Source organism: Crocuta crocuta, unplaced genomic scaffold, assembly GCF_008692635.1.
Source record: "Crocuta crocuta isolate KB4526 unplaced genomic scaffold, BGI_CrCroc_1.0 scaffold162, whole genome shotgun sequence".
Classification (NCBI taxonomy): Eukaryota; Metazoa; Chordata; class Mammalia; order Carnivora; family Hyaenidae; genus Crocuta; species Crocuta crocuta.
Window position 1 is genome coordinate 546217 of NW_027529433.1, and position 21477 is coordinate 567693.

Genomic DNA, 21477 nt, shown 5'->3' on the forward strand with positions numbered 1-21477 from the left:
TGGTGGGGGAAAGGGAGAGAGGCAAACCAGGAGAGACTCTTGAATGCTGACAAAAACTGAGGACTTATGGATGTGGGGGGGAGGGGGGATGGGCATGGAGGAGGGCACTCATGGGGATGAGCACTGGGTGTTATATGTAAACTAATTTGACAATAAACTATTTGTAAAAAAACAAAATAAATAAATAAAAATTAGTGATATCTTGGGAATGAAAAGTATAACAGCTGGGGAACATCCCACATCAAGAGAAGTGTGGTATTCTATTAGTCTCTGTATAGATGAGACCACATCTGAGATTACAAGCGGGCTCTGGGAACACAACTTCAGTGGAACACTAGCAAACTACATGTATTCAGTGAAAGGCAACTCCAATCAAGAGAATAACCACATGCAAAGCATGTTATACTTGGGGAATGCTGATAAATTCAGACTCTGCAGCTCACAGAAGAAAAACTCAGAGGATGTGATGATCTCCATGTTAAATGAGTTTCTATTTTATTCAAGGACTGGGTTGTAACTGTATTAAGAGTCATAATGTGAAAATTATATTATCCTGAAAAATCCTTAGCAAAATATAACTGGTATGATACACCAATTTCAATCACTCCCACACTACAGTTTTCCTCCTATTTGTTTTCCATCCAGCAGTAGAAACTGTAAAGTAGTGGCCTTGTGTTTAATGACCATGTTATATGAAAAAGGTTTCTTTTTAAATGTGCTGTTCAAGGTATATAAGGATCATAGAAGCTCAGACAGATAGGGGGAAAGGAGATCTGTTTCCCACTTGATACCTCCTCCTGGCATATACATGAACAGAAAGTCCAGACCTATTTAAAATGTTCTTCTTCTTCTCCCTTTCCGCTGACCTCTTTCTGGTCAAAGAAGAAAACAGAGCGTGTACAATGAATACATACACGTTGTATGCACTGATAACATGACTCCATTCTATATGAGTGACTTTAATGTAGAAGACTCATCTGATGTGACAGAGAAGGCAGATCTAGGGCCAATGGATGGAAATTACCCCAGGTGAAATGGGCTTTCATCTACACAGTAAGCCTTTTGTCCCACAAAACATTTATGTAAAGGTTATGTGGCTATATATTTTTATTAGATAATCAATAAATTCCATTATAACTAATTATTCATTTATAAAATAATTATCTGAAACAAGTGGACAAAATAAAAATATAATATACTGTCTTATTACTCAGTACAAATACTGAGATCTTCATTTGTCTTAATTAAACATATAGCAGTTAACAAACAAACAAAATGTTTTCTTTACCAGTTTTTATGCCTTATGTGGCACCATTTATTGCCCAAAATAAACCTTGGTAAATATTATTATTTTCATGGCTTCCTTGAAATAGGGATATATAGGTCTGTTCAGTTTTATAACGTTATCTCTTAGCTTTATTAGTTTGTAAAATTCACTCATGAATGTAACTCCTGTCTTATCCCCCAGAGTCTGAAAATTTCTAGAATGTCATAGATCTTGGCCCTAGTAAAAACACTTTATAAAATCAGCACTATATCCAAAGGATCATAAAGCAAAAAAAGTTATTTTTTTCCTGTAGTCTATAAGTAGAATATCATATCTCTCTAAGCAAGAGAAACCCATCACTTCAGATTGAAATGAAAATACATGATACATGTCCAGATGGAATATTTCCTGTGGTCGGAGCCAAAAAGAACCCCTTCATCCAGAAAGGTCTTTGAGGCTATAGTATACCTTCCACAGTGACAATGTTTCTTAAAGTAAGATTTGAAGATAGCTTACTGATTAACATACTTACCTATATGCTGACTTAAGTTTAAAACATCAAATAAATGAAGAAGTAAAATAATGTAAAATTAATATGCTATATACACCTATATACTTGAGTATATAAATATGCCAATCTGGAAAAGGAAACTTTTTTAGCCTTTTCAGAAGTCAATGCCCATGACCGCCACGTTCTGTTTATCCAGCTTTTGTGGTAGGTTGATTTCTAAAGTAAGACAAATGACTTACTCTGATAAAGACCATGTCTAATAAATAGCTTTCAAAACTGATGAGGCTTCCAAGGTCTTTAGTAATAAGAAGACAACAATCTTAAGTGTTTCTCAATTCATCTCTTCCTTTCCTTTCCAATCACACTCACACTTACAATCACTACCCTTCTTCAGGCTAACTCTTCCTGAACTACTGTAATATCCTCCTGTCTTCACTGATGATCTACAAACATTCCCTCCATCAAATACATGATTTCCAGGGAAACTTTCATAAAGCACTGTTCCTTATGCCATTCTTTGGCTCAAACCCTTTAACAGTTCCTAATTATATTCAAAAAAGAAGTCCAAATAAATCAGCTTAGCATTCAAGTTCCTTTGTGATCTGAGATCCATCTACTTTACCAGCTTTATTCACATGTCTATGCACCTCATGGTCACTGGTCCCCTGTGTTCCAGACTCTTTCTCCACGTATTTAGCTTATTGAATTATATTCCTCTGACAGAAAAGCCCTTCTTTTTAGTTAGGGGATATCTCAAGTTTCTGTAACAAAGAGACCCCCAAAAGTACCATAACCCAATCAAGCTACACATTTATTTTCCTCTCACAGAACAGTCTATAGGTAGCTGGGTATTTCTCAATGGATATGCTGATCTGCTCCATGAGAATGTCCAGGGACTATGATTCTTCCTTTCTTATTTCTCTGCCATCTCCTAGGATGTCCTCCTTACATCCTAGGCACCAGATGGACTGAGAAGAAAGCGAAAAATGCATACCCACTCATTTTAGGGCAAGATCCCCAAATTTTACATATTATTTCTACTCGCATCCCACTGTGAAGGACATTGTCACATGGCCATACTTTGCTGCCAGTGAAGTTGAGAAATGTAGCCTCTAGTTTGGTAGCCACATGCTTTGTTAAAACTTGGGGATGCACAGGGTGTTGGAAGGGGGTTCTATTAATAAAAAAAAATAAGGGAGTCACACAACTTTATGGCCAAATAATCTCTGAAAAGCAGGAAAGACTATGGAAAAAAAAAAAAAAACAGTCTCTTCAACAAATGGTGGAGGCACCACAATTGGGGACTTCAACAAAGCTGTAATCATCAAGATAGTACTGGCATAAAAACAGACTCATAATATCAGTGGAACAGAATCAAGAAGCCAGAAATGGACCCACAAATTTTTGGCCAATCATCTTCAACAAAGCAGGAAGAAATATCCAATGGAAAAAAGAATCTCTTCAACAAATAGTGCTGGGAAAATTGGGCAGCAACGTGCAGAATGAATCTGGACCACTTTCTTACACCATACATAAAAATAAATTAAAAATGGATGAAAGACCTAAATGTAAAACAGAAAACCATTAAAATCCTAAGGGAGAGAACAAAATTTAACTATTGGGACCTCATAAAGATAAAAAGCTTCTGCATAGAGAAAGAAACAACCCACAAAACTAAAAAGCAACTGATGTAATAGAAGAATGTGTTTTCACATGACATATCTAATAAAGGGTTGTATCCAAAATCTGTAAAGAACTTATCACACTCAACACTCAAAAAACAAATTATCCAGTAAATAAATGGGCAAAAGACATGAACATACACTTTTTGAAAGAACACATCCAGATGGCTAACAGATATATGAAAAGATACTCAGCATTACTCATCATAGGGGAAATACAAATTAAAACCATAACTGGATACCACCTCATGCCTGACAGAATGGCCAAAATTAATACCACAAGAAACAAAAGGTGTTGGCAAGGATGCAGGGGAAAGGGAACCATCTTGCACTGTTGGTGGGAATGCAAACTGGTGCAGCCACTCTCGAGAACAGTATGGAGGTTCCTCAAGAAATTAAAAATAAAACTACCCTATGACCCAGATGCACTATTGGGTATTTAGCCAAAGGATACAAAAACACAGATTTGAAGGGGATAAGCAAAATTATCAACAATAGCCAAACTATGGAGAGATTGCAAATGTCCATTGACTGATGGATAAAGAAGAATGGATAATGAATGGACACACACACACACACACGCACACACACACTGGAATATTACTCAGCCATCAAAAAGAATGAAATCTTGCCATTTGCAATGATGTGGATGGAGCTAGAATGTATTATGCTAAGCAAAATAAGCCAAAGAAACAGTAATATCATATGCTTTTTATTTATATGTGGAATATTTAAGAAACAAAACATGAATTTATGGAAAGTGGGGGAGAAGGTGAGAAAGGGAAACAAACCACAAGAACTCTTAATGACAGAGAACAAACTGAAGGTTAATGGAGGCAGGTGGGTGGGAGATAGACTAGGTTCATGATGGGTATTAAGGAGGGCAGTTGTGATGAGCACTGGATATTGTATGTCAATAATGAATCACTGAATTCTACTCCTGAAACTAATATTGTACTGTATATTAACTAAAATTTAAATTAATATGTTAACACTAAAAAACAGAATGGGAAACAGGAGGCTGACTTCAATATTCGTCTCTGCAGTATCTTTCGTCAGTTTATTTATCTAGAAATATCCATTCCTCTATAAAGCCAATACTTACTCTCTAATTTTATCACATCTCCTTATTTTATAGTCCTACAGATGGAATATCAACTCACCCTCCTCTGAAATTTCATAATTCTTGTACCTATTGTGGAATTTGGCAAATTCTAGTCATACATTTTAAAGACATTTTTTCACAAAAGACAAATGTGTGCTACTGATTAACTTCCTTCATTGTTTTATATCATATAAAAAGATTGTTGAAGACATAGCCTACACCAACCTCTTTATTGTGAAGTTCTACAAGTGGTATACAGGATAAAGTACTCAATAATGCTGGTACTGACAAATGGACTTATTCAATACACATAATTTATTCTCATTACAAAAATAATATTAAAAAAACACATGTATAAGTTTGATCTAGAGAAATTATTATTTTTAGGAACTGTTTAGAAATGAAATTATTATAAAAGATTTTAATTAAAGTACATGTCCTAAAATTTTACTGAAAATATTTTTAATAATGATATTTAAACAAAGCATTTCTGTACTCTTTGTTCTTTAGTAATGATTTACCAAAAACAAGCAAAATCCCTGAATAATATTTATGAATTATGACATATTTTTAATTCCTTTACTTCAGTTTTTGTTTGTTGTTCTTTATCCTATTTTTCCCCCTCCATTTTCTAACATCTCAGTTACTTAGAGAGTTCACATCTTCTTGTTTTGACACAACTGGTTTGTACCTTCACATAAGCTTAGAACACAAAACAATGTTCAGTTCTTTTGTGATAAAACATTTTATTTCATTTCATGATGTTTTAATACAAACTACCTTTTCAACATTTAGTTGCATATCATAATAGACCATTTAAGTTATAGAATTTCAATGCTAAAGTGTATATATTTTGAATATGGTATACCAAATATAAAGAAAAAATGTATTTTTCTTCCAATATTGAACTATAAATTATGAACAGAGAGTCAATTCTTTTGATTAATAACTCCTCTAACCAGTATAATGAATATTTACACATCATTCTATATTGATGGAGCACTTAAAATGCCTGAAACAATAACTATGATCATGCCAAATTTAGAGAAATTTGACGTAAAAAAGTCTTTCAAATGGGAACATAATATATGTGAAATAAATGATAAATTCCCTTTACCTAAAAAAGAGAAAGATTTTAACAGCTTCCAAGTAAAAATTATTTTAAACAGAAATTCAAGTCTGTCAGTAATTTGAAATCTAAACGCATATAATAGCCTGAGGGAATAGTAGGAAAGGTTGTTCCCAGGGTGAGTTATAAACAAGGAAATACTTTATTTTAACATCGATGTAATCATGAAACATATTATTTTGAAATTGTGTTAAAACAGAACTTAAAATACATGCACTTAGAAGACTAAATCTCTGATACATTTATTCATGCTTTAAAAAGCCATAAGGCTATGGTTAATAGTGAATATGTATATATTTTTAATATTATTTTGTCCTTTCTGTATAGTGAAAAAAAATCCACTTAGGGAAACTTTATCTTAAAATATAACTGCTGATTTTATTGGCAAACCTATAATAATACCTATGATCAATCTTTACTTAATTATTTTGAGCTGCAAACACAATTAATAAATCATCTTTGAAGTGCACTGACCATAATCAGTATATTCTGGAACAAGTCCAGAGGGCCATTAATCAAAACATGTGGCAAGGAAAGTGAGAGCCACAGCCTGAACAGTTAGGTAAACACAGAGTGCAGCTAATAAAAACCTATCTCGCTTTAAAACCACCACTGTGTTTACTTTTGCAACTAAGATAAACATTATGATAAAATTAAAAGTTGTATAAAAAAATGAGGTTTGTTCACGATGACCAAAGTAAATATATAGCAATCGCACATTAAGTTTAGTCTATAATTTGACACTAAAGAACTTTTAAAGTTCAGTTACCAAAAATATTCAAGAACTAGAAATTTGAATCTGATGAATTATATTCTCAAGAAAAATTACACACACACACACACACACACACACAAATTTCAAATACAATGAGGTTTATACTAGAAAATGCAGCAATAAGTTCTTAGGAATTGTTAAGATATAAACATGAAAGCAGATCCTTTCTGAAAAAATAAGATGGCCAACTACCATATTTTAAACTGGCAGATGGAAATGACTGAATTGTAACAAAAAATAAGTAAATAACTTAAGTGGGAAATTAAATCTTAAATGATTAATAATAATAGATATAATAAAATACAAATGCATATATATGCATCTGAATTTAATCAAACTGTTTTTAAAACATGGTCTTCTGATTGTATTATTTTCCTCCAACATTATCTTCTTGGGTGATAAATGAAGGGGGAAAATCTGCTGGGTTAACACATAGAAAGCTATGGGCAATCCTCAATTCCATAAGAGTTATGAGAAAAGGAAACACTCCACGTTAGAAAACTGCATAAACACAGTTACCTTCCCAAGAACAGACTTCTAAGATTTAGCTGAAAACCGAGGGATAATAGTGCTTTAAAAATAACAGTGCTTCATATTCCTAGAGTATCCAACCTAGACAGTATTTTCATACACATGATCTCATCTGACCTCGATATTCATGTGGATAGGTAGGAAGCAGGTATTATTAACCCAATTTCTGCCCTCACAGAGCTTCATTTTATTTCTACTGTGTTACTGTAGAAATTTTGAACAAGCAGTTAAATCTCACTGAAACTCATCTTAATTTAGCTTTTCATAAATACAGTTATGCATAGAGCCCTATTTCAGAGTTGTGGTGAGAATTGAGTTGATGGAATTTCGGTGCTAAACTCATCACCTAGTACACAGTAATCAGATACATATTAGTTATTAATTTTTAAGCAGGAAAAAAGTAACTCAGAATAATTTTCATTGGAAAAAGATGATTCTAGATTCAAAGTCAAAGATGTAGCACTTAATTTGGGGCAAATTAATATCTCTAGGTCTGAGTTTCCTGATCTATGAAATGGGCATAGTTAATGAGATAATACATATGAGGAATTTGGTACAGGACCTAGGACGTCATAAATATTCAATCAACATTAAATGCTATCATTATTATTTATGGATTAATCTAATAACTTACACAAGTACAAATGTCATTAACAAAAATTAAAGGGCAAATGATAAGCTGGAAAAAACAAAGATTAATATATTTAAGTACAAGAGGCTCTCATAAAACAACAGGTGGCAAAGACCTCCATTAAAAATCAGCTGAGGTTATGGACAGATAGTAGACAAAAGATAAAATGGGAAAAGATAAAATCAGTAAATGCCAGAAAAACACGAGACTTCTCTAATGGTTAAATATAAAAATTAAGCAATGAAATATTCAGTGATTAAATAATTAAAATGATCTGGCAATGATCAAAATGAACTGGAGAACAAAAAGGAAACCCTGCTTGGGAGGGTACAGACTGTTACAGCCTTCTGGAGGAATTCTGGCAAAATATAACAAAGGACTAACAAGTACATATGCTCTCTGACCTAGTAACTTCACTTTTGGGAATTCAGTGTAAAATAATAATCAGTCATATGTACAAATTTATGTACAAGTATATACAGCACTCTTTGTAATAATACAAATGTGAATAAGGCCTAAATGTACAGTATGGGAGTTGGTTAAAGAGATTATGATACATTTATGCAATGGAATACTAGAAATATAAAATGATGTGGAACCAATGTATCTACTAAAGTGGAAAATGTTTATAGTTAAATTTAAAAATAGCAGGCTACATCATAAATGGTATGAGCCTTGTTTTTCAAATAAAGTATAGAAAAAGAGATCTGCAAATATAGAGTATCATGGTAGTACTGAAAAATAAATGGATTCCTTTAGTCAGTAAGTGGATAAACTGTGGCAGATCCAGACAATGAAATATTATTCAGTGCTAGAAAGAAATCAGCTACGAAGCCATGAAAAGACATAGAGGAACCCTAAATGCATATTGTAAGTGAAAGAAATCACTATGAAAAGGCTATGTACCATATGATTCCAACTATATAATATTCTGGAAAAGGTAAAATGATGAGGAGGGAGGGATGAACTGGTGAAGCACATAGGATTTTTAAGGTAGTGAAACTACTCAGTACTACAATAGTGTATACTTGTAATATATACACATATATATTTTTTTATAACATATTTTTTATATATATATAATGCATAACAGCAAGACTGATTCCTAATGCAAACTATGAACTTTGAGTGAGAAAGGTGTGTTAACGTAACTTTATCAGTTTAACAAATGTACCACTCTGTTGGGGAATGTTGATGGTGGGCGACACTGTACATGTGTAGAGAACAGGGATACATAGGAACTCTTTGCACTTCTTGCCCAATTTTGCTGTGAACTTAAAAATACTCTTAAACATTTTATTCATAAATAAATAAATGGATCAACACTGGACTCTTCCACTCCCTATTAGGTTTTATTATTTTTTTAATAATCTATGACATTGACAATAAAAACATAGAAATAAATGTATCAGAAGGCAAACAAATAAGTTTCTTCAAAACTTCACCATAAAAAGAATCTCAGTGATAGTAAATATTTATTTCCATCTCTATTTGACTGTGACTGGGTTACTATGCAGAACTGGAGTCCCTAGGACCGTGAAAAGCTTTGAAAGACGTAACTTCACGTTAGTAGGTACTGATGTATATAATCATTTCTCTAAACAAAAGTGCATATATTGTGCAATTTCATCTAGGATGATGCTGTAAGCTGCCAGTATTAAAAAGGAAAGAAATGAGCTATGCTGGGTCCAAAAAGACCATGTGTTTTACAAACTATCTCAGTGGTGGCTGTGTTAATGCCTAACCCCACTCAATGAGGTAAGGAAATACTGTGCTAAAATATGCTGCATCTTTTCCTGGTCCTTGTAGCTATGTGGACTTTGATACGATTGTGTAACCTTGGCTAATTAAGCCATAAACTTAATGTGTGTGCTGATTTACCACCTCCCTAACTAATCTAAATTATTACCACTACACAATTATTTAATGGGACTACATACAGGTTGATTCAGAACAACCAGTTAAATTTTCTTCACTACAGTTCAAAGAGCAACATCTGTAAAAAGTTATAATTTAATAATATTTTTAAGGCTGTATGGTAGAACATACCTTTGTATGAACCCTTTGCTTTCAGAAGATACTCATCACATAGAAGCCTAAATCATATCTGAGCCTTGCATGAGATGTGTGAACCTATTTATTTTACTTGTTAGCATGCAGAAACAAACAATATACAACAGTATCTAAAGACAAGTATTTATTTGTATTGTTGGACCAAATTATTTTGATGTTTTTACCCCACAGCTGAGATGCTGAACTGTATCATTTAGGGATTTAAGAATGTGTTCAAATCACTAGAATTCTCTTAGAAAATGATCCTGCTGCTCCCAATGGTCATATGCTGGACAAGCAGTAAGTTAACTAGGTAGGAGGATTGAGGGCATTGGCATATATGCACCAGTTTTCCTGTGAGGTCCCATATATACATTATTTGTTATCTTGAGATATACTCAGTGGCTAACATTCTATAATTCCGGTTTATGGTTCACATATTTCTAAAAATTTGGGAATTTTGAGAGTTCATATCCCAAACGAGAGCCCTGCAAAATATTATTCCTTGGATTGTTAACTGTTATTAAGTCATTTTTGGGAGGGGAGAGGCAGACTGCATGTGCGTGCTATGCTTAAGTACATTTCAAAAATGACTGCAATATCAAATGAATTATTTACTATGGGTTTCGCAGAGCCTGTAAAATATATATCTCCAAATTCTATGGGTTAGAGCACATGGAAGTGTGGAAGCTATGGTAGGCAGCCATTTACAAACTTATTTGAATATAGAACCTCTTACAGATTACCTGTTAAGATCTCCTTTAGATACTCTACAGAATGAAGTCTGCTAAAGTTATTGTAAAGAATAAAGTCCAGACTCATTATCAACTAACTTCAATAAACATCTTGAATTTCTTCCCACCAAATCTCAGAATCTCAGAGTTAGAGACACTTTGTTCTGATCCATATATTTAGCAATTCCGACAGCAGGGACTCGTATGTTTTTTGTTTTTGTTTTTGTTTTTTTTCTAGTTAGGGAGCTCAAAATTAAGTTAGCAGTTGCTTCTGATAAAAACAATAAGAACTTTATATTTCAGTTCTGGTAACAAGACCTGTATGGTTTGCATCTCTGTGTTTGATTCCCTGTCTTGGCTTCCAGCATAATTCTCATTTGGTTGTATATTGTTCTGGTTCTTCCTAGCCACGTTCCTCAGGGTTAGAGCCTTAATTCTTAGGTAAAGTTTTCATTTATAGGCCCCTTGTTCAGATTCTAATTTCATTAGCTCTTAAAACCAGTTTTTTTTCAAGTAAGAGAAAATACAGAGTTGAGAAAGAGAACAGCAAGAAAAAGGCTAAGAGAACTGGGGAGAAAGAGGCTGAAACAGCTGAAGATGTGACAAGCATTAAAGTATTAATCAAATAATATAATTTGAGCATTTTGTTCATTGACTGATTTAATTCACTGGTTGCTAATTTCATCAAGACTGATACACTGACTCAATGTTGCCAAATAAGTAAATCATGAATGAATGAATTAATCTATTTGTTAAGGTCATCCCATGAGTCTACCTGGTCATCACTGACTTCATGCCATACCAACAGAATGCTATTAAAAGACTTCTATTACATTCGTTGTTTTGGAATGTTGGAAGAATGAAGAGCTTCTGAATTTTAAAGAATTTTAAATAAAAAATTCTTCCTTGGTTATTATGTTGTATTATAAAGCATGACCTCATTAAAAATTTAAACTCAGTACCTAATAAAGCCTGAACGTGGCAATATTTCATTTAGATATATATTGTGCCCTTACATATTTATAATTTCACAATATTTTTGTTTATACTGAGCATTTTATCTGATATTAATAAAGTATATAAAAACGAAAGTAATCTTACAATTTCTGTAGTCTTTGACAGCTGGTTCATTTTGTTTAATACACAGGATTAAAAAGTCACACCAAACAACTCTATAAATCACAATTTCAACTGATGTAAGATAGTACATAGTGAGGAATGTGCAGCATATGGTTATGTTGAATAATAACTCTTATGTGTTGATTCTGGTTGACAGAACAGGATGCGTGTTCCCCAAGCATAATCATAGTGTGTGGATCAGTCACACTAAAATTGTTTAATGAATATTTATCAATATATAACACGTTCAAGGATTTCAGAGTCTTACTAGAAGTAGGAACTCTTCAAAGATCTAAAAATATTCCTGAAAAAAAAAAGCATTTATATTTACCATAAAAAGACAAAAGAACAGTACAATCCTATATCTCAGGACTGCTAACACATGCCAATTTAAGCTATTATCCCTGGGAACACTCTACATAAGTTTTGTTATGTTTTCAATTTCCTAGTTTCCTGTGTTTCAAAAGAATGAAAGTTGTATTATTGGGAATCCAAAATTGTACAACATTAGCAGTTTGAAAATATTGTTAAAAAAAGAAAAAATTAAGAAAAATGGTTTTAGATAATTTTAAATGATCATATGTAAGAAGATGCAATAAGGATGAAAATATCAGAGTTTTCTAGTCAATATGATATTTTATAACTCTTAAGAGTGTGAGTTTAAAAACAGTATTAAAAGTAGAGAAAGCAGAAGAAAAGTCCCCTGTGATATAAGAAACAGAAATACTATTTCAAGGAAAGTCTGAATTGTTAACAAGAAGCAAAAAAGCCAGCTTGGTGTGGCCTCTGAGCAGTCCTCAGTCTCATCACACTTGCGCCCTTCTGGCTCCCTACACGCCATCGCTTACACATGACACCTGGGTCATGCTCACAGGCTGTTGCCTCTGGACTTTAATTAAGTACTCTGCTCTCTACTCCACCATGTCACTCTTCTTTATCCTTCATATGAGAGCTCAAATGATTCCTCGAGCCACAGCTCCCCTTGCCATGTTTCCCCTAAAGCCTGCAATCCTTCAAAAGTTTGCAATTATATATTGATTTAATGATATAATTAATGTGTGTCTTCTCTCACAGACTAAGCTTTATGACATCAGGGCCTGTCTCAGCAGTGTATCCCTAGTACTCTATAAAATGAATGACGAATGAATGAATGAATGAGTATATGAATGAGGGAAAACAATAGATAGAATTCTTTTCTTCTCAACAAACAGTATCTACTGTGTATTTCTAATGTCAATGTGAAATCATGTAATAGTCATACTATGAATATAAACTCTACTCGGAGGCTACCACAGAGGATACAGAGGAAATAACATTGTGAGGAACTTTGTTTTTTAATGATTTATTTTATTTTTCAGTGTTTATTTTTTGAGAGAGAGAGAGAGAGAGAGAGAGAACAGGGGAGGTACAGAGAAAGAGGGAGACACAGAATCTGAAGCAGGCTCCCGGCTCCAAGCTGTCAGCACAGAGCCTGTCGCGGGGCTCAAACCCACAAGATATGAGATCATGACCTCAGCCACAGTTGGCTGCTTAACTGACTAAGCCATGCAGGCGCCCCAACATTGTGAGCAACTTAAAAAGAAAGCCACCATATTCTTAGAACTGAAAACAACCTTCCCAGATAAACTTAATGCTATATAATGATTAATGCCGTGGTAATGTAACCTATAAATTCAAACTTTCTGTGCAATTTTTCACTAGGAAGTATAAAAAATTATATAATGCATTCATTCTCTGTTTCATTTTTTTTCTAATTAAGCATGGCAAAGAATACAAAGAAAAACAGTACAGTAGAATATCTTTGTACCTACACAATTAGTTAAGTATTCAGAATTTTGAAAACTCTTGATAATGGTCATCTAAGAGTTACTTCTATTCAATGTCCTTAAAACATACACTTAAAGAGAAATACAACCAAATATTTCATGTACTTTTACCACGTAGTATAGGTTTATAAGCAGGCAATATCTACTTTAGCAGAGTTAACTGAAAGAAAACACCATTGGTCAAACAGCTTTATTAACTATAGTTGCTGGTTGATGCAGAACCAGCAGTTTAATTTATTAAGAGTAACAGTAACAGTAATAGGATAATGATAATAATTAAACTACTTTTATGGCTAAATTCAGCAACTGGAATTACTCATCCATGAAAAGACAGTCTCTCACTCTTTTATGAAAAATGGAGAATAAGTTATTCACTGATCCACAGAATTATTATTTAAAATCACTCACCGTGTGGCTGTGGATAAGTTACTTAAATTTTCTGTATCTTTGTGCAATAGAGTTTTTGCATTATAAGACAGAATTGAGTTAATGTTTCCATAGTACATAGTTACCACTTGAGATGGTATTATTAGTTTTTTAGAGTAAACTCAAAGACTTAGAAAATTACATTTGTCTTGGGTTACAAAATATTTTGAAGATATTGGGAGCGACACAATTTTTCTAGGAACTTTCAAAACACACAATACTTAATTATAAAAGCTGTGACCATTACAAATGCCATTATAGCTTACTATTTTTAATATTTTCTTATATGGCTAAATAATTATTTTCATATAAGGATGGAATTTTACTTTGTTACTATGATAACATTAGGTAATCTGCTGAGAAATTATCTTCATTATAGCTTTTACATCTATTGACAAATTAATGTGCTATTGAAAGTTATGTAGCTATTCACTAATCATGTTGCTATTTATTCATTAAATGGTGTTTTAGAGCCCAGACATTGACAAGTTTCCTCTGCTTTGCCTGATTCTTTACATCTGTCTGAAGAAAACCTTGCTGTCTTTCTACCTAGAAAGGAGCTAAGAGAGGATCAGAATGAAGAAATTGAACAGACTTGAATCATCTTTATGTGGTTTCACTATTCAGTTTAACCTTATACCTGAAATTTTAGGCATTTTTTTAATCAAAAGAAAATATATGAGGATTGACTTCACTTTTCTATCTTTAGTATAACATAAACAATATACTTCAATATCTTCTAGAATATAGTAAACACTTCCATAGTACTTCTCACTCACGTTTCCGATAAAAACTATATTGTGTATTTCACTATCTAGCATTTTTATTGGTACAAATAACTTTACTACAAAGTCTTCTTTTATATTTAGTATACACAGTTTGCCCAGAAATTTTAAAAGTTTATTTATAAGTTGATTTACTTCTCTCAGTTGAAAAATAATGCATTTTTTATCAAAGGCAGCTAAGTTACAATTTCCTAACTTTCTAAACACCTTTTTCTCTGACAACTTCACATATACATTGGTGTATTTACTACTAAGGGCTGTAAAGATAGTGACCCCTAATTCTAAACATCTTAGTGTCCTAAGCCCTCTTTGAAGAATTCTAGGGCCTCTAGTCCCTTCAAATAGTCCCAAGTGGGCCTGTTCCACATTTTTTCTTGGGCTTCCCTTGGTTTATCCAGCTCTTCATTTCAAAAACAAAGTGGAGGAAGGGATGATCATAGGTGCTCTGATTTAATTTTTTTTTTATGTCTATTGGAGTTTGTGCAAATCATTTCCTCTTTCTGGAATTTAGTTTTCCACTTGTAAACTGAAAGGATCACACCAGTTGATATGTAAACTTTTCCAATATCTACAAGTTTATTATACTTCGACCTATGTACTACTTCCAAAACAGAAACATGATTTAGCAATAAATTATTTACACATTAATGAGGTATTAACAACTAAAATTCATGAAAAAGGTAAGGTTAAAAAAAAAGGATGTCTATGAATGAGAAAATTATTTTTAAATTTATGTGTTTACGAGTATTTCACAATGTAAAATTTTTAGTATATTTCTAAATACCATGGGTTACTCTGTACTCCTAAAAAAAAATACTAATGTATGTTAATCTGTGTATATACTAATCTATACTAATACTAATATATAACACAAAATCATGGTAATTTTTATATTTATTTAAGCATTTAAGTGATACTTTTATTGGTATATAGTGGCAAGGTATCAGAGAAGAGAGAGATAGAAAATATATAAGAATTGTGATAAATGTTTTATATGTGATTTCTCATTAAATCTTACACAAACCCTACAAGGTAGATATTAATTTACCCTTCTTATGGATAAAAAACAACTCAGGCTAAGATTTATATAATTATTTTTCCAGAGCAGCACAACCAATATTTTCTTACAAAGCCCATGCTTGGTCCACTGCCTGAAGGAGCTTACAATCTATTAGGAGACAGAAATATACACAATTAATTTTGTGATTGCAAGAATAGAGTGAGGGAAGAACACCAGCCTTAAGGTTCTAGATTGGAATCTTTGGAATTATAATCCAAATTTTTAAGCTACATCCCAAGTGGGAGTGGTTTTAGGGCATTTTATGTGAATCTGAGACCTCGGTTTGATCTGTGTTAGTGAGGTATGCTTAGAATTAGTGGATTGGGGTCTCTAATCCCATTTCACTAGGATGGCAATATTAAAAAGTCAGAATGTGCTCCTTGCATATCATATTTAAGTTGTGTTTATGGTTAAAAAGTAAAATAACCTAGTTCCTTATAAGTGAATGAGATAGCATTATGAAGTGATAATTTTAATTTAGGTAGTAGTTTCAATTTAAAAATATAAAATAAGGGTTAACCATCAATATTTGAGACCGACTTATTTTAAGTTTTCTTTACATTTGTGAGCTTGTTTTTATTTTTTTGTTTTATAGAAGCTTTCTAATGTTTTTGATTTTAAAAAAACTGGGAAAGAACTAGCACTCCAAACTTTAGGAGCCATAGAATTTCAGTCTTCTATATTCAAAATGGAAAAAACAAAACCCAAAGGGTAAAAGAAAATAAAAACAAAATACATACTTTCTCTCTCTGTTTATTTGAGCAAAGCAAGAGGAATTGTAGAGCAGGATATCAACCACTCAACATTTGATTGATAAACTAAATTTCCTTTAATCTTTAAAATTCTTCCTGACATCTAACATATGTTTTCCATTTCTTGTTAGGGTCAGTTGAGCCAAAAGGTCCAAAGTAATATAATTAGTAGACAATTCAAAGAAGCTCATATGGCTTGATATCAACTTTTAAAGTAGTGAAAATAAACACAATAAGTGCTAACATGATTATCAAAATATAGAAAAGGAACACATTAATTGCATACAATTGATAGAAGAAAATACACTATCTTTATTAAAAAGCCTAAATAAAATATTTAGTCTTGACCCAGATCTAAACTTCTTTCATCTCTGTATCATGTGTATTGGAAACCTGTTCAAGCAATATTGTGTAATCAGAAAATGTTGGTAACCTCAAAACCTTGTATATCATTCATATACAGATTGGAAAGAACTAAGGTGTAGCTCTCTAACATAAAAGCAATGCATTTCATTCTTTCCCTAGACCCTGACATCATCATCAGACCAAACAATTACACCAAAAGTTCCCTGAGGAAAGGGGCCGTGTCTGTCTTCCATTCTCTTGAATTCCCAACATCTACTTTCTGTCTAGCACACAATTGATACTCATTGCTCATTTGCCTACAGATCGAATGAATGAAGTACAGAGTTTCTGGAATACTTCAAACGGCTTGTAATCTTATTTTTTCCCATATTAATATACAGGTATATTTCTGCTACTCTAATATTTGCAAATTGGAAATATTTTTGGTTCATTATTTAAAAGATAATACAGGAGTGCCTGGGTAGCTCAGTTGGTTAAGTGTCCAACTCTTGATTTCAGCTCAGGTCATGATCTCACAATTGTGAAATCAAGTGTCACACTGGGCTCCACAATGAGTATAGAGTCTGCTTAAGATTCTTCCTCTCCTTCTCCTTCTTCCCCTCACCGCCCGCTCATTCTCTCTCTCAGTTAGATAGATAGATAGATAGATAGATAGATAGATAGATAGATAGATAGATATTAAATAAAAGAGATAATATGATACCTTTGAACTCTATGAAGCCAGATATTTATGATAAATAGATAGATATTAAATAAGAGATATGATCCCTTTGAACTCTATGAAGCCAGATGTTTACGAGTAATGAATAAATTCAGATGCTAAGTACAAATCAATAAGAGTTTAGTGTATATTGTTTTTATATGTATTGTCTGAAGACATAAGGGCATAAAGACATAATGGCATTTTTGAGTACCTGTACATCAGGCCAATTGTGGAGAGAATAGAAACCCAATGATAAATAGACAAACAAAACAATTTCACTATTAACTGAACAATGCTTACTTTCATACCATAAACTCAAAAACTCTCTCCTGTTAGGCTGTCATTTCCTGAAGGCTTGGATTGTACCTGTCTTGGCATCTTCATTGTCTACAACAAAATTCTAAAAACTTTTTGCTCTCAGAAGCAAAAAAATTTTAAATGTAAAAAAAAAGTCTTTTTCACTTTTGAAAGTTCTTGAGGACCTCAAGAGGTGTTTTTATATTGAGTATATTAATCATATTCAAAATTAAAAACCAGGAAATTTATAAATCTTTATTAATTCATTAAAAAAAGAATAAACCTAGTATATAATAACATATGATATGATATTCTTTAGGAAAGATCATTATATTTCAACAAAAAATCTCATGAGGACTATGTTTACACTTTTGTAAATCTGTTTCATGTCTGGCTTGAATGAAAAGAGTTGGATTCTCATAAGCTGCTGCATTTAATCAGATGTGATATATTATTTTAATTGAAATATATGAAAGAGACTGGCCTCACACAGGTATGGAACTGAAGAAGAGATGGAGCTTGTGGACTGTCCTGGGGGTCCTAATTCCACACTGTGAAACCATTGATCTGTAATATCATTTGTTATATGGCTACTGTTCATTAACTATTTGCTTAATTAATAAAAAGTTTAAAGGAAAAGCAAGAAATTCTCATGGCATACACACATACACAAACACACACACACACACGATTTGCACATTCGTTTGGGATTCAACTGATAAATAGTCTTTATAAATGCTGACTGTTTTGTTGCAATAAAATGTTAATTATCCCAACTCCTCAATTCACTAAAACTAAATTGGGATGCAGATCAAAAGAGGGTATCTGAACCAAAGAGTGAAAATCTGTAAAAATAAAGCACATAATTCCCAATAGCTGTGGACTAGGAAGAGACATTTCACTGCAAAAATTCCAAGCATGATCAAATCAGGTAGCTAATTCGAACGCTACATGGGTCTACTTAAATCAGTAAGTCAGATTGAAATACTTTACTGAACTCAAGATGGATTCTAATATTTTTGGTGTCTACATGCCATTTCTAATTAATTTATAAAAATCACAAGAAAAAACATTTTACTGATATTTTTAGCACTTCTGTTTTAAATATTTATAGGAATTAACCAAATACCAGAGAAAAGATATTGATTTGAACATTTGACAATTTCCAAAATAACAATTTTTGTTCTTTAAAAACAGCCTTAAATAAATTCAGAAATAAAAAGATAATTCCTGAGATCAGGTATTAGATTTTAAAATAATATCTCATAATTTGGCATAAACAAAAAAACAAATAAACTTACTTTTCCTTTTCTGGAGGCTGAATCACCTGAGAAGTCATTTTAGGTTCTGTTCCAAGATTTTTTTGCATCCTCTGCCTCCTCTTTCTACTTGGTGCAATATCAGTGACATCAGGACTTGAAATAATGGAATCATCTCCTCCAGAAGTAGCTAAAATAAAACAATATAAAAACATGACCCACCAAAATTATGCATCTGATTTGTAAGAACTCGCTGCTTTAGCACTGACAGGAAGTGATACAATTAAAATTTAGCATAACTGCATTTCTATTAATTCATGAATAGTTAGTAAAGTAAGCCAGCTAGATTGTAATACTTTCATGTAAAATGTAAAGTATATTGTACACATGGAATAACTTGATCAAAATGGTTTCTGCCTATCTCACACAACAACGTTCCCAAATACATCATAGGCGGTTTGATCTCTCAGAGCTAGAATGAGACAGAAGTGCCTTAGAGGCACCTTTTAGAGGTGTATTTTCTTGGGGGGAAAATACAGCTATAGGAACAGGATAAAGCAAATTGATATTAAACAGTAATTATTAAGAGGAATGGGGACTTCTGCTAGTGGTCCAGAGATAATTTCATACTCTCTAGCCAACTGTGGGGAATATGTACAGGAGAAATGTATGAAAACTCTAACAAATTTCTCTACTGCAGCTAACCCATTAAACTATCCCTAAAAGTGCTTGATACAGCTGAAACAGAAGCAAGAAAAGAAACATGTATGATTTATATTCCTTACTCCCTATAAACAACTTAGCTCCAACGAGCTTTAGGGAAGTTCAGAATTCTTTCATCTAATACACAGTATATTCCTCTATATTATATATTTATATAAAAGAACTCCTTTGCCATTGGTAAATAATGAACAATATAAATATAATTTAGACTTTGGGTATCTTGCTACATCATATGATTTTTTTCTAGCATGTTGACATGCTAGTTTAGTGGAGTCAAGAACCCTACACTTTGCAACAGTTCAGCTTTCTGTTCAAGAAAGAAGCTGTGAACATGTTTTTCTCTGTAGTTTAAGTCAGATGTTCAATTTTGATGAAAAGTACTGGAATCAAATGCACTCAGTAACTGCCATCTCCTCAATTTGAGGGGAAATGTGATGCAAAATGGTTAGGTGATTGTGACGTTGGGTCCAAATGTTGGTAGAAAGTTAGGAGAGTTAATATTTCCATTAGGATTGTAACCAGAGAACTAATAACAACAATGTAAAGCTGCATAGATTTTGAGTGGTCTGCCTAAACTTAATTTCCTCCATAAGCTCATTTTCCCCATAAGCTTATTTTTAGTGCACAGTTCTGCAGAGTGAGTGGTTTATCAGGCACACATGTATCACATTCTAGAAGAAAAGTCTGTATTTTGAGTTATCACTTGGTGTAACCCATGCTTTAAGAGTCCTGAAATTACTTGAACACTGTTGACCACTCTCTTCGAAGTCTTTTGTCTTTCTTCTTAAAATGCCTACCATTTGTTAGAACACATGTGATAGACACTTCATTACAGGTTTAACATATATTATTAATCTTTAACCTTGAGAGGAACTTAATATTATTACCTTCATCTTACTTATAAAGAAACCACAGCTTTAGACAGGTTAAGTAACTTGAACTCACACAACCTTTGAGTTGATATTTTATCGTAAGACAACTAAAAAATATTTCTCCCTAGTGGATAAAGTATTCCTTGATAAATATTAAAATACTGATTACCAATCAAAGCATACTTTACTTTGCAAAGCTGTTTAAGTTATTAGGGCACAGAATTTCCACTAGATTACTCTTACTTTATTTTACTAATCCCTACAAATGTGTTAGTAAAGCAGAGAAAATAACAAAGGGTGTTTCTCTGAAGACATTCAAGCTGAATGACTTCACTAATTTATTAGGCTGTGGGATAAGTATGGAAGATACCTGGTTCCCTGATTTCATCCCCAGTTTGTTCTTACATAGAATTTACTCAGTTACATAAGCAATTAACAAAGTACAGACTTGCCTATGAACAAATCTAGTGAGAGTGTCAGAGTTATTTCAATTGTCGATATTTCAACTGTCGACATGAAAAAAGACTGCATTTAATGACATGTTGTACATCCAGAAGGTAATAATATTAAATTTGTTTAAGTTAAAATGTTAAGGTAAAATTTAAAAAATTGAGTTATCAAAAAGTTCTGACATTCAAATTAAAACTCCCAATAATGACTTAACCTATTGGTACCCAAAAGGATATTTTATATGCAATATGGTTATACTATGTTATAAAGTTTAGAACTTACTTTAAATACAATGAAATTAAATGTGTGTTGTTAGTCAGAGTGAGTTATAACCCTGATGCTGTTAACATCTACTCAAAGATGCACAGCCCAGGAGCAGACTGTGGGATTCTTTTTTTTTTTTTTGTTTTGTTTTGTTTTAT

At 32.7% G+C, this 21477-nt stretch overlaps 1 protein-coding gene across 8 annotated transcripts in view; it reads right to left on the bottom strand.

The window, feature by feature from the left end:
• The window catches only part of XRCC4 (X-ray repair cross complementing 4), a 262099-nt gene that overhangs the window by 97931 nt on the left and 142691 nt on the right, over positions 1-21477 (bottom strand). For 7 of the 8 annotated variants that reach the window (XM_077759852.1, XM_077759851.1, XM_077759850.1 and 4 more), the window contains one exon: positions 19053-19200. In XM_077759852.1, coding sequence (XP_077615978.1) covers positions 19053-19200 — 148 coding nt within the window. Of the gene's footprint in view, positions 1-11730; positions 11841-19052; positions 19201-21477 lie in introns of those variants that run through there. The other variant, XM_077759854.1, reaches the window with a different exon arrangement.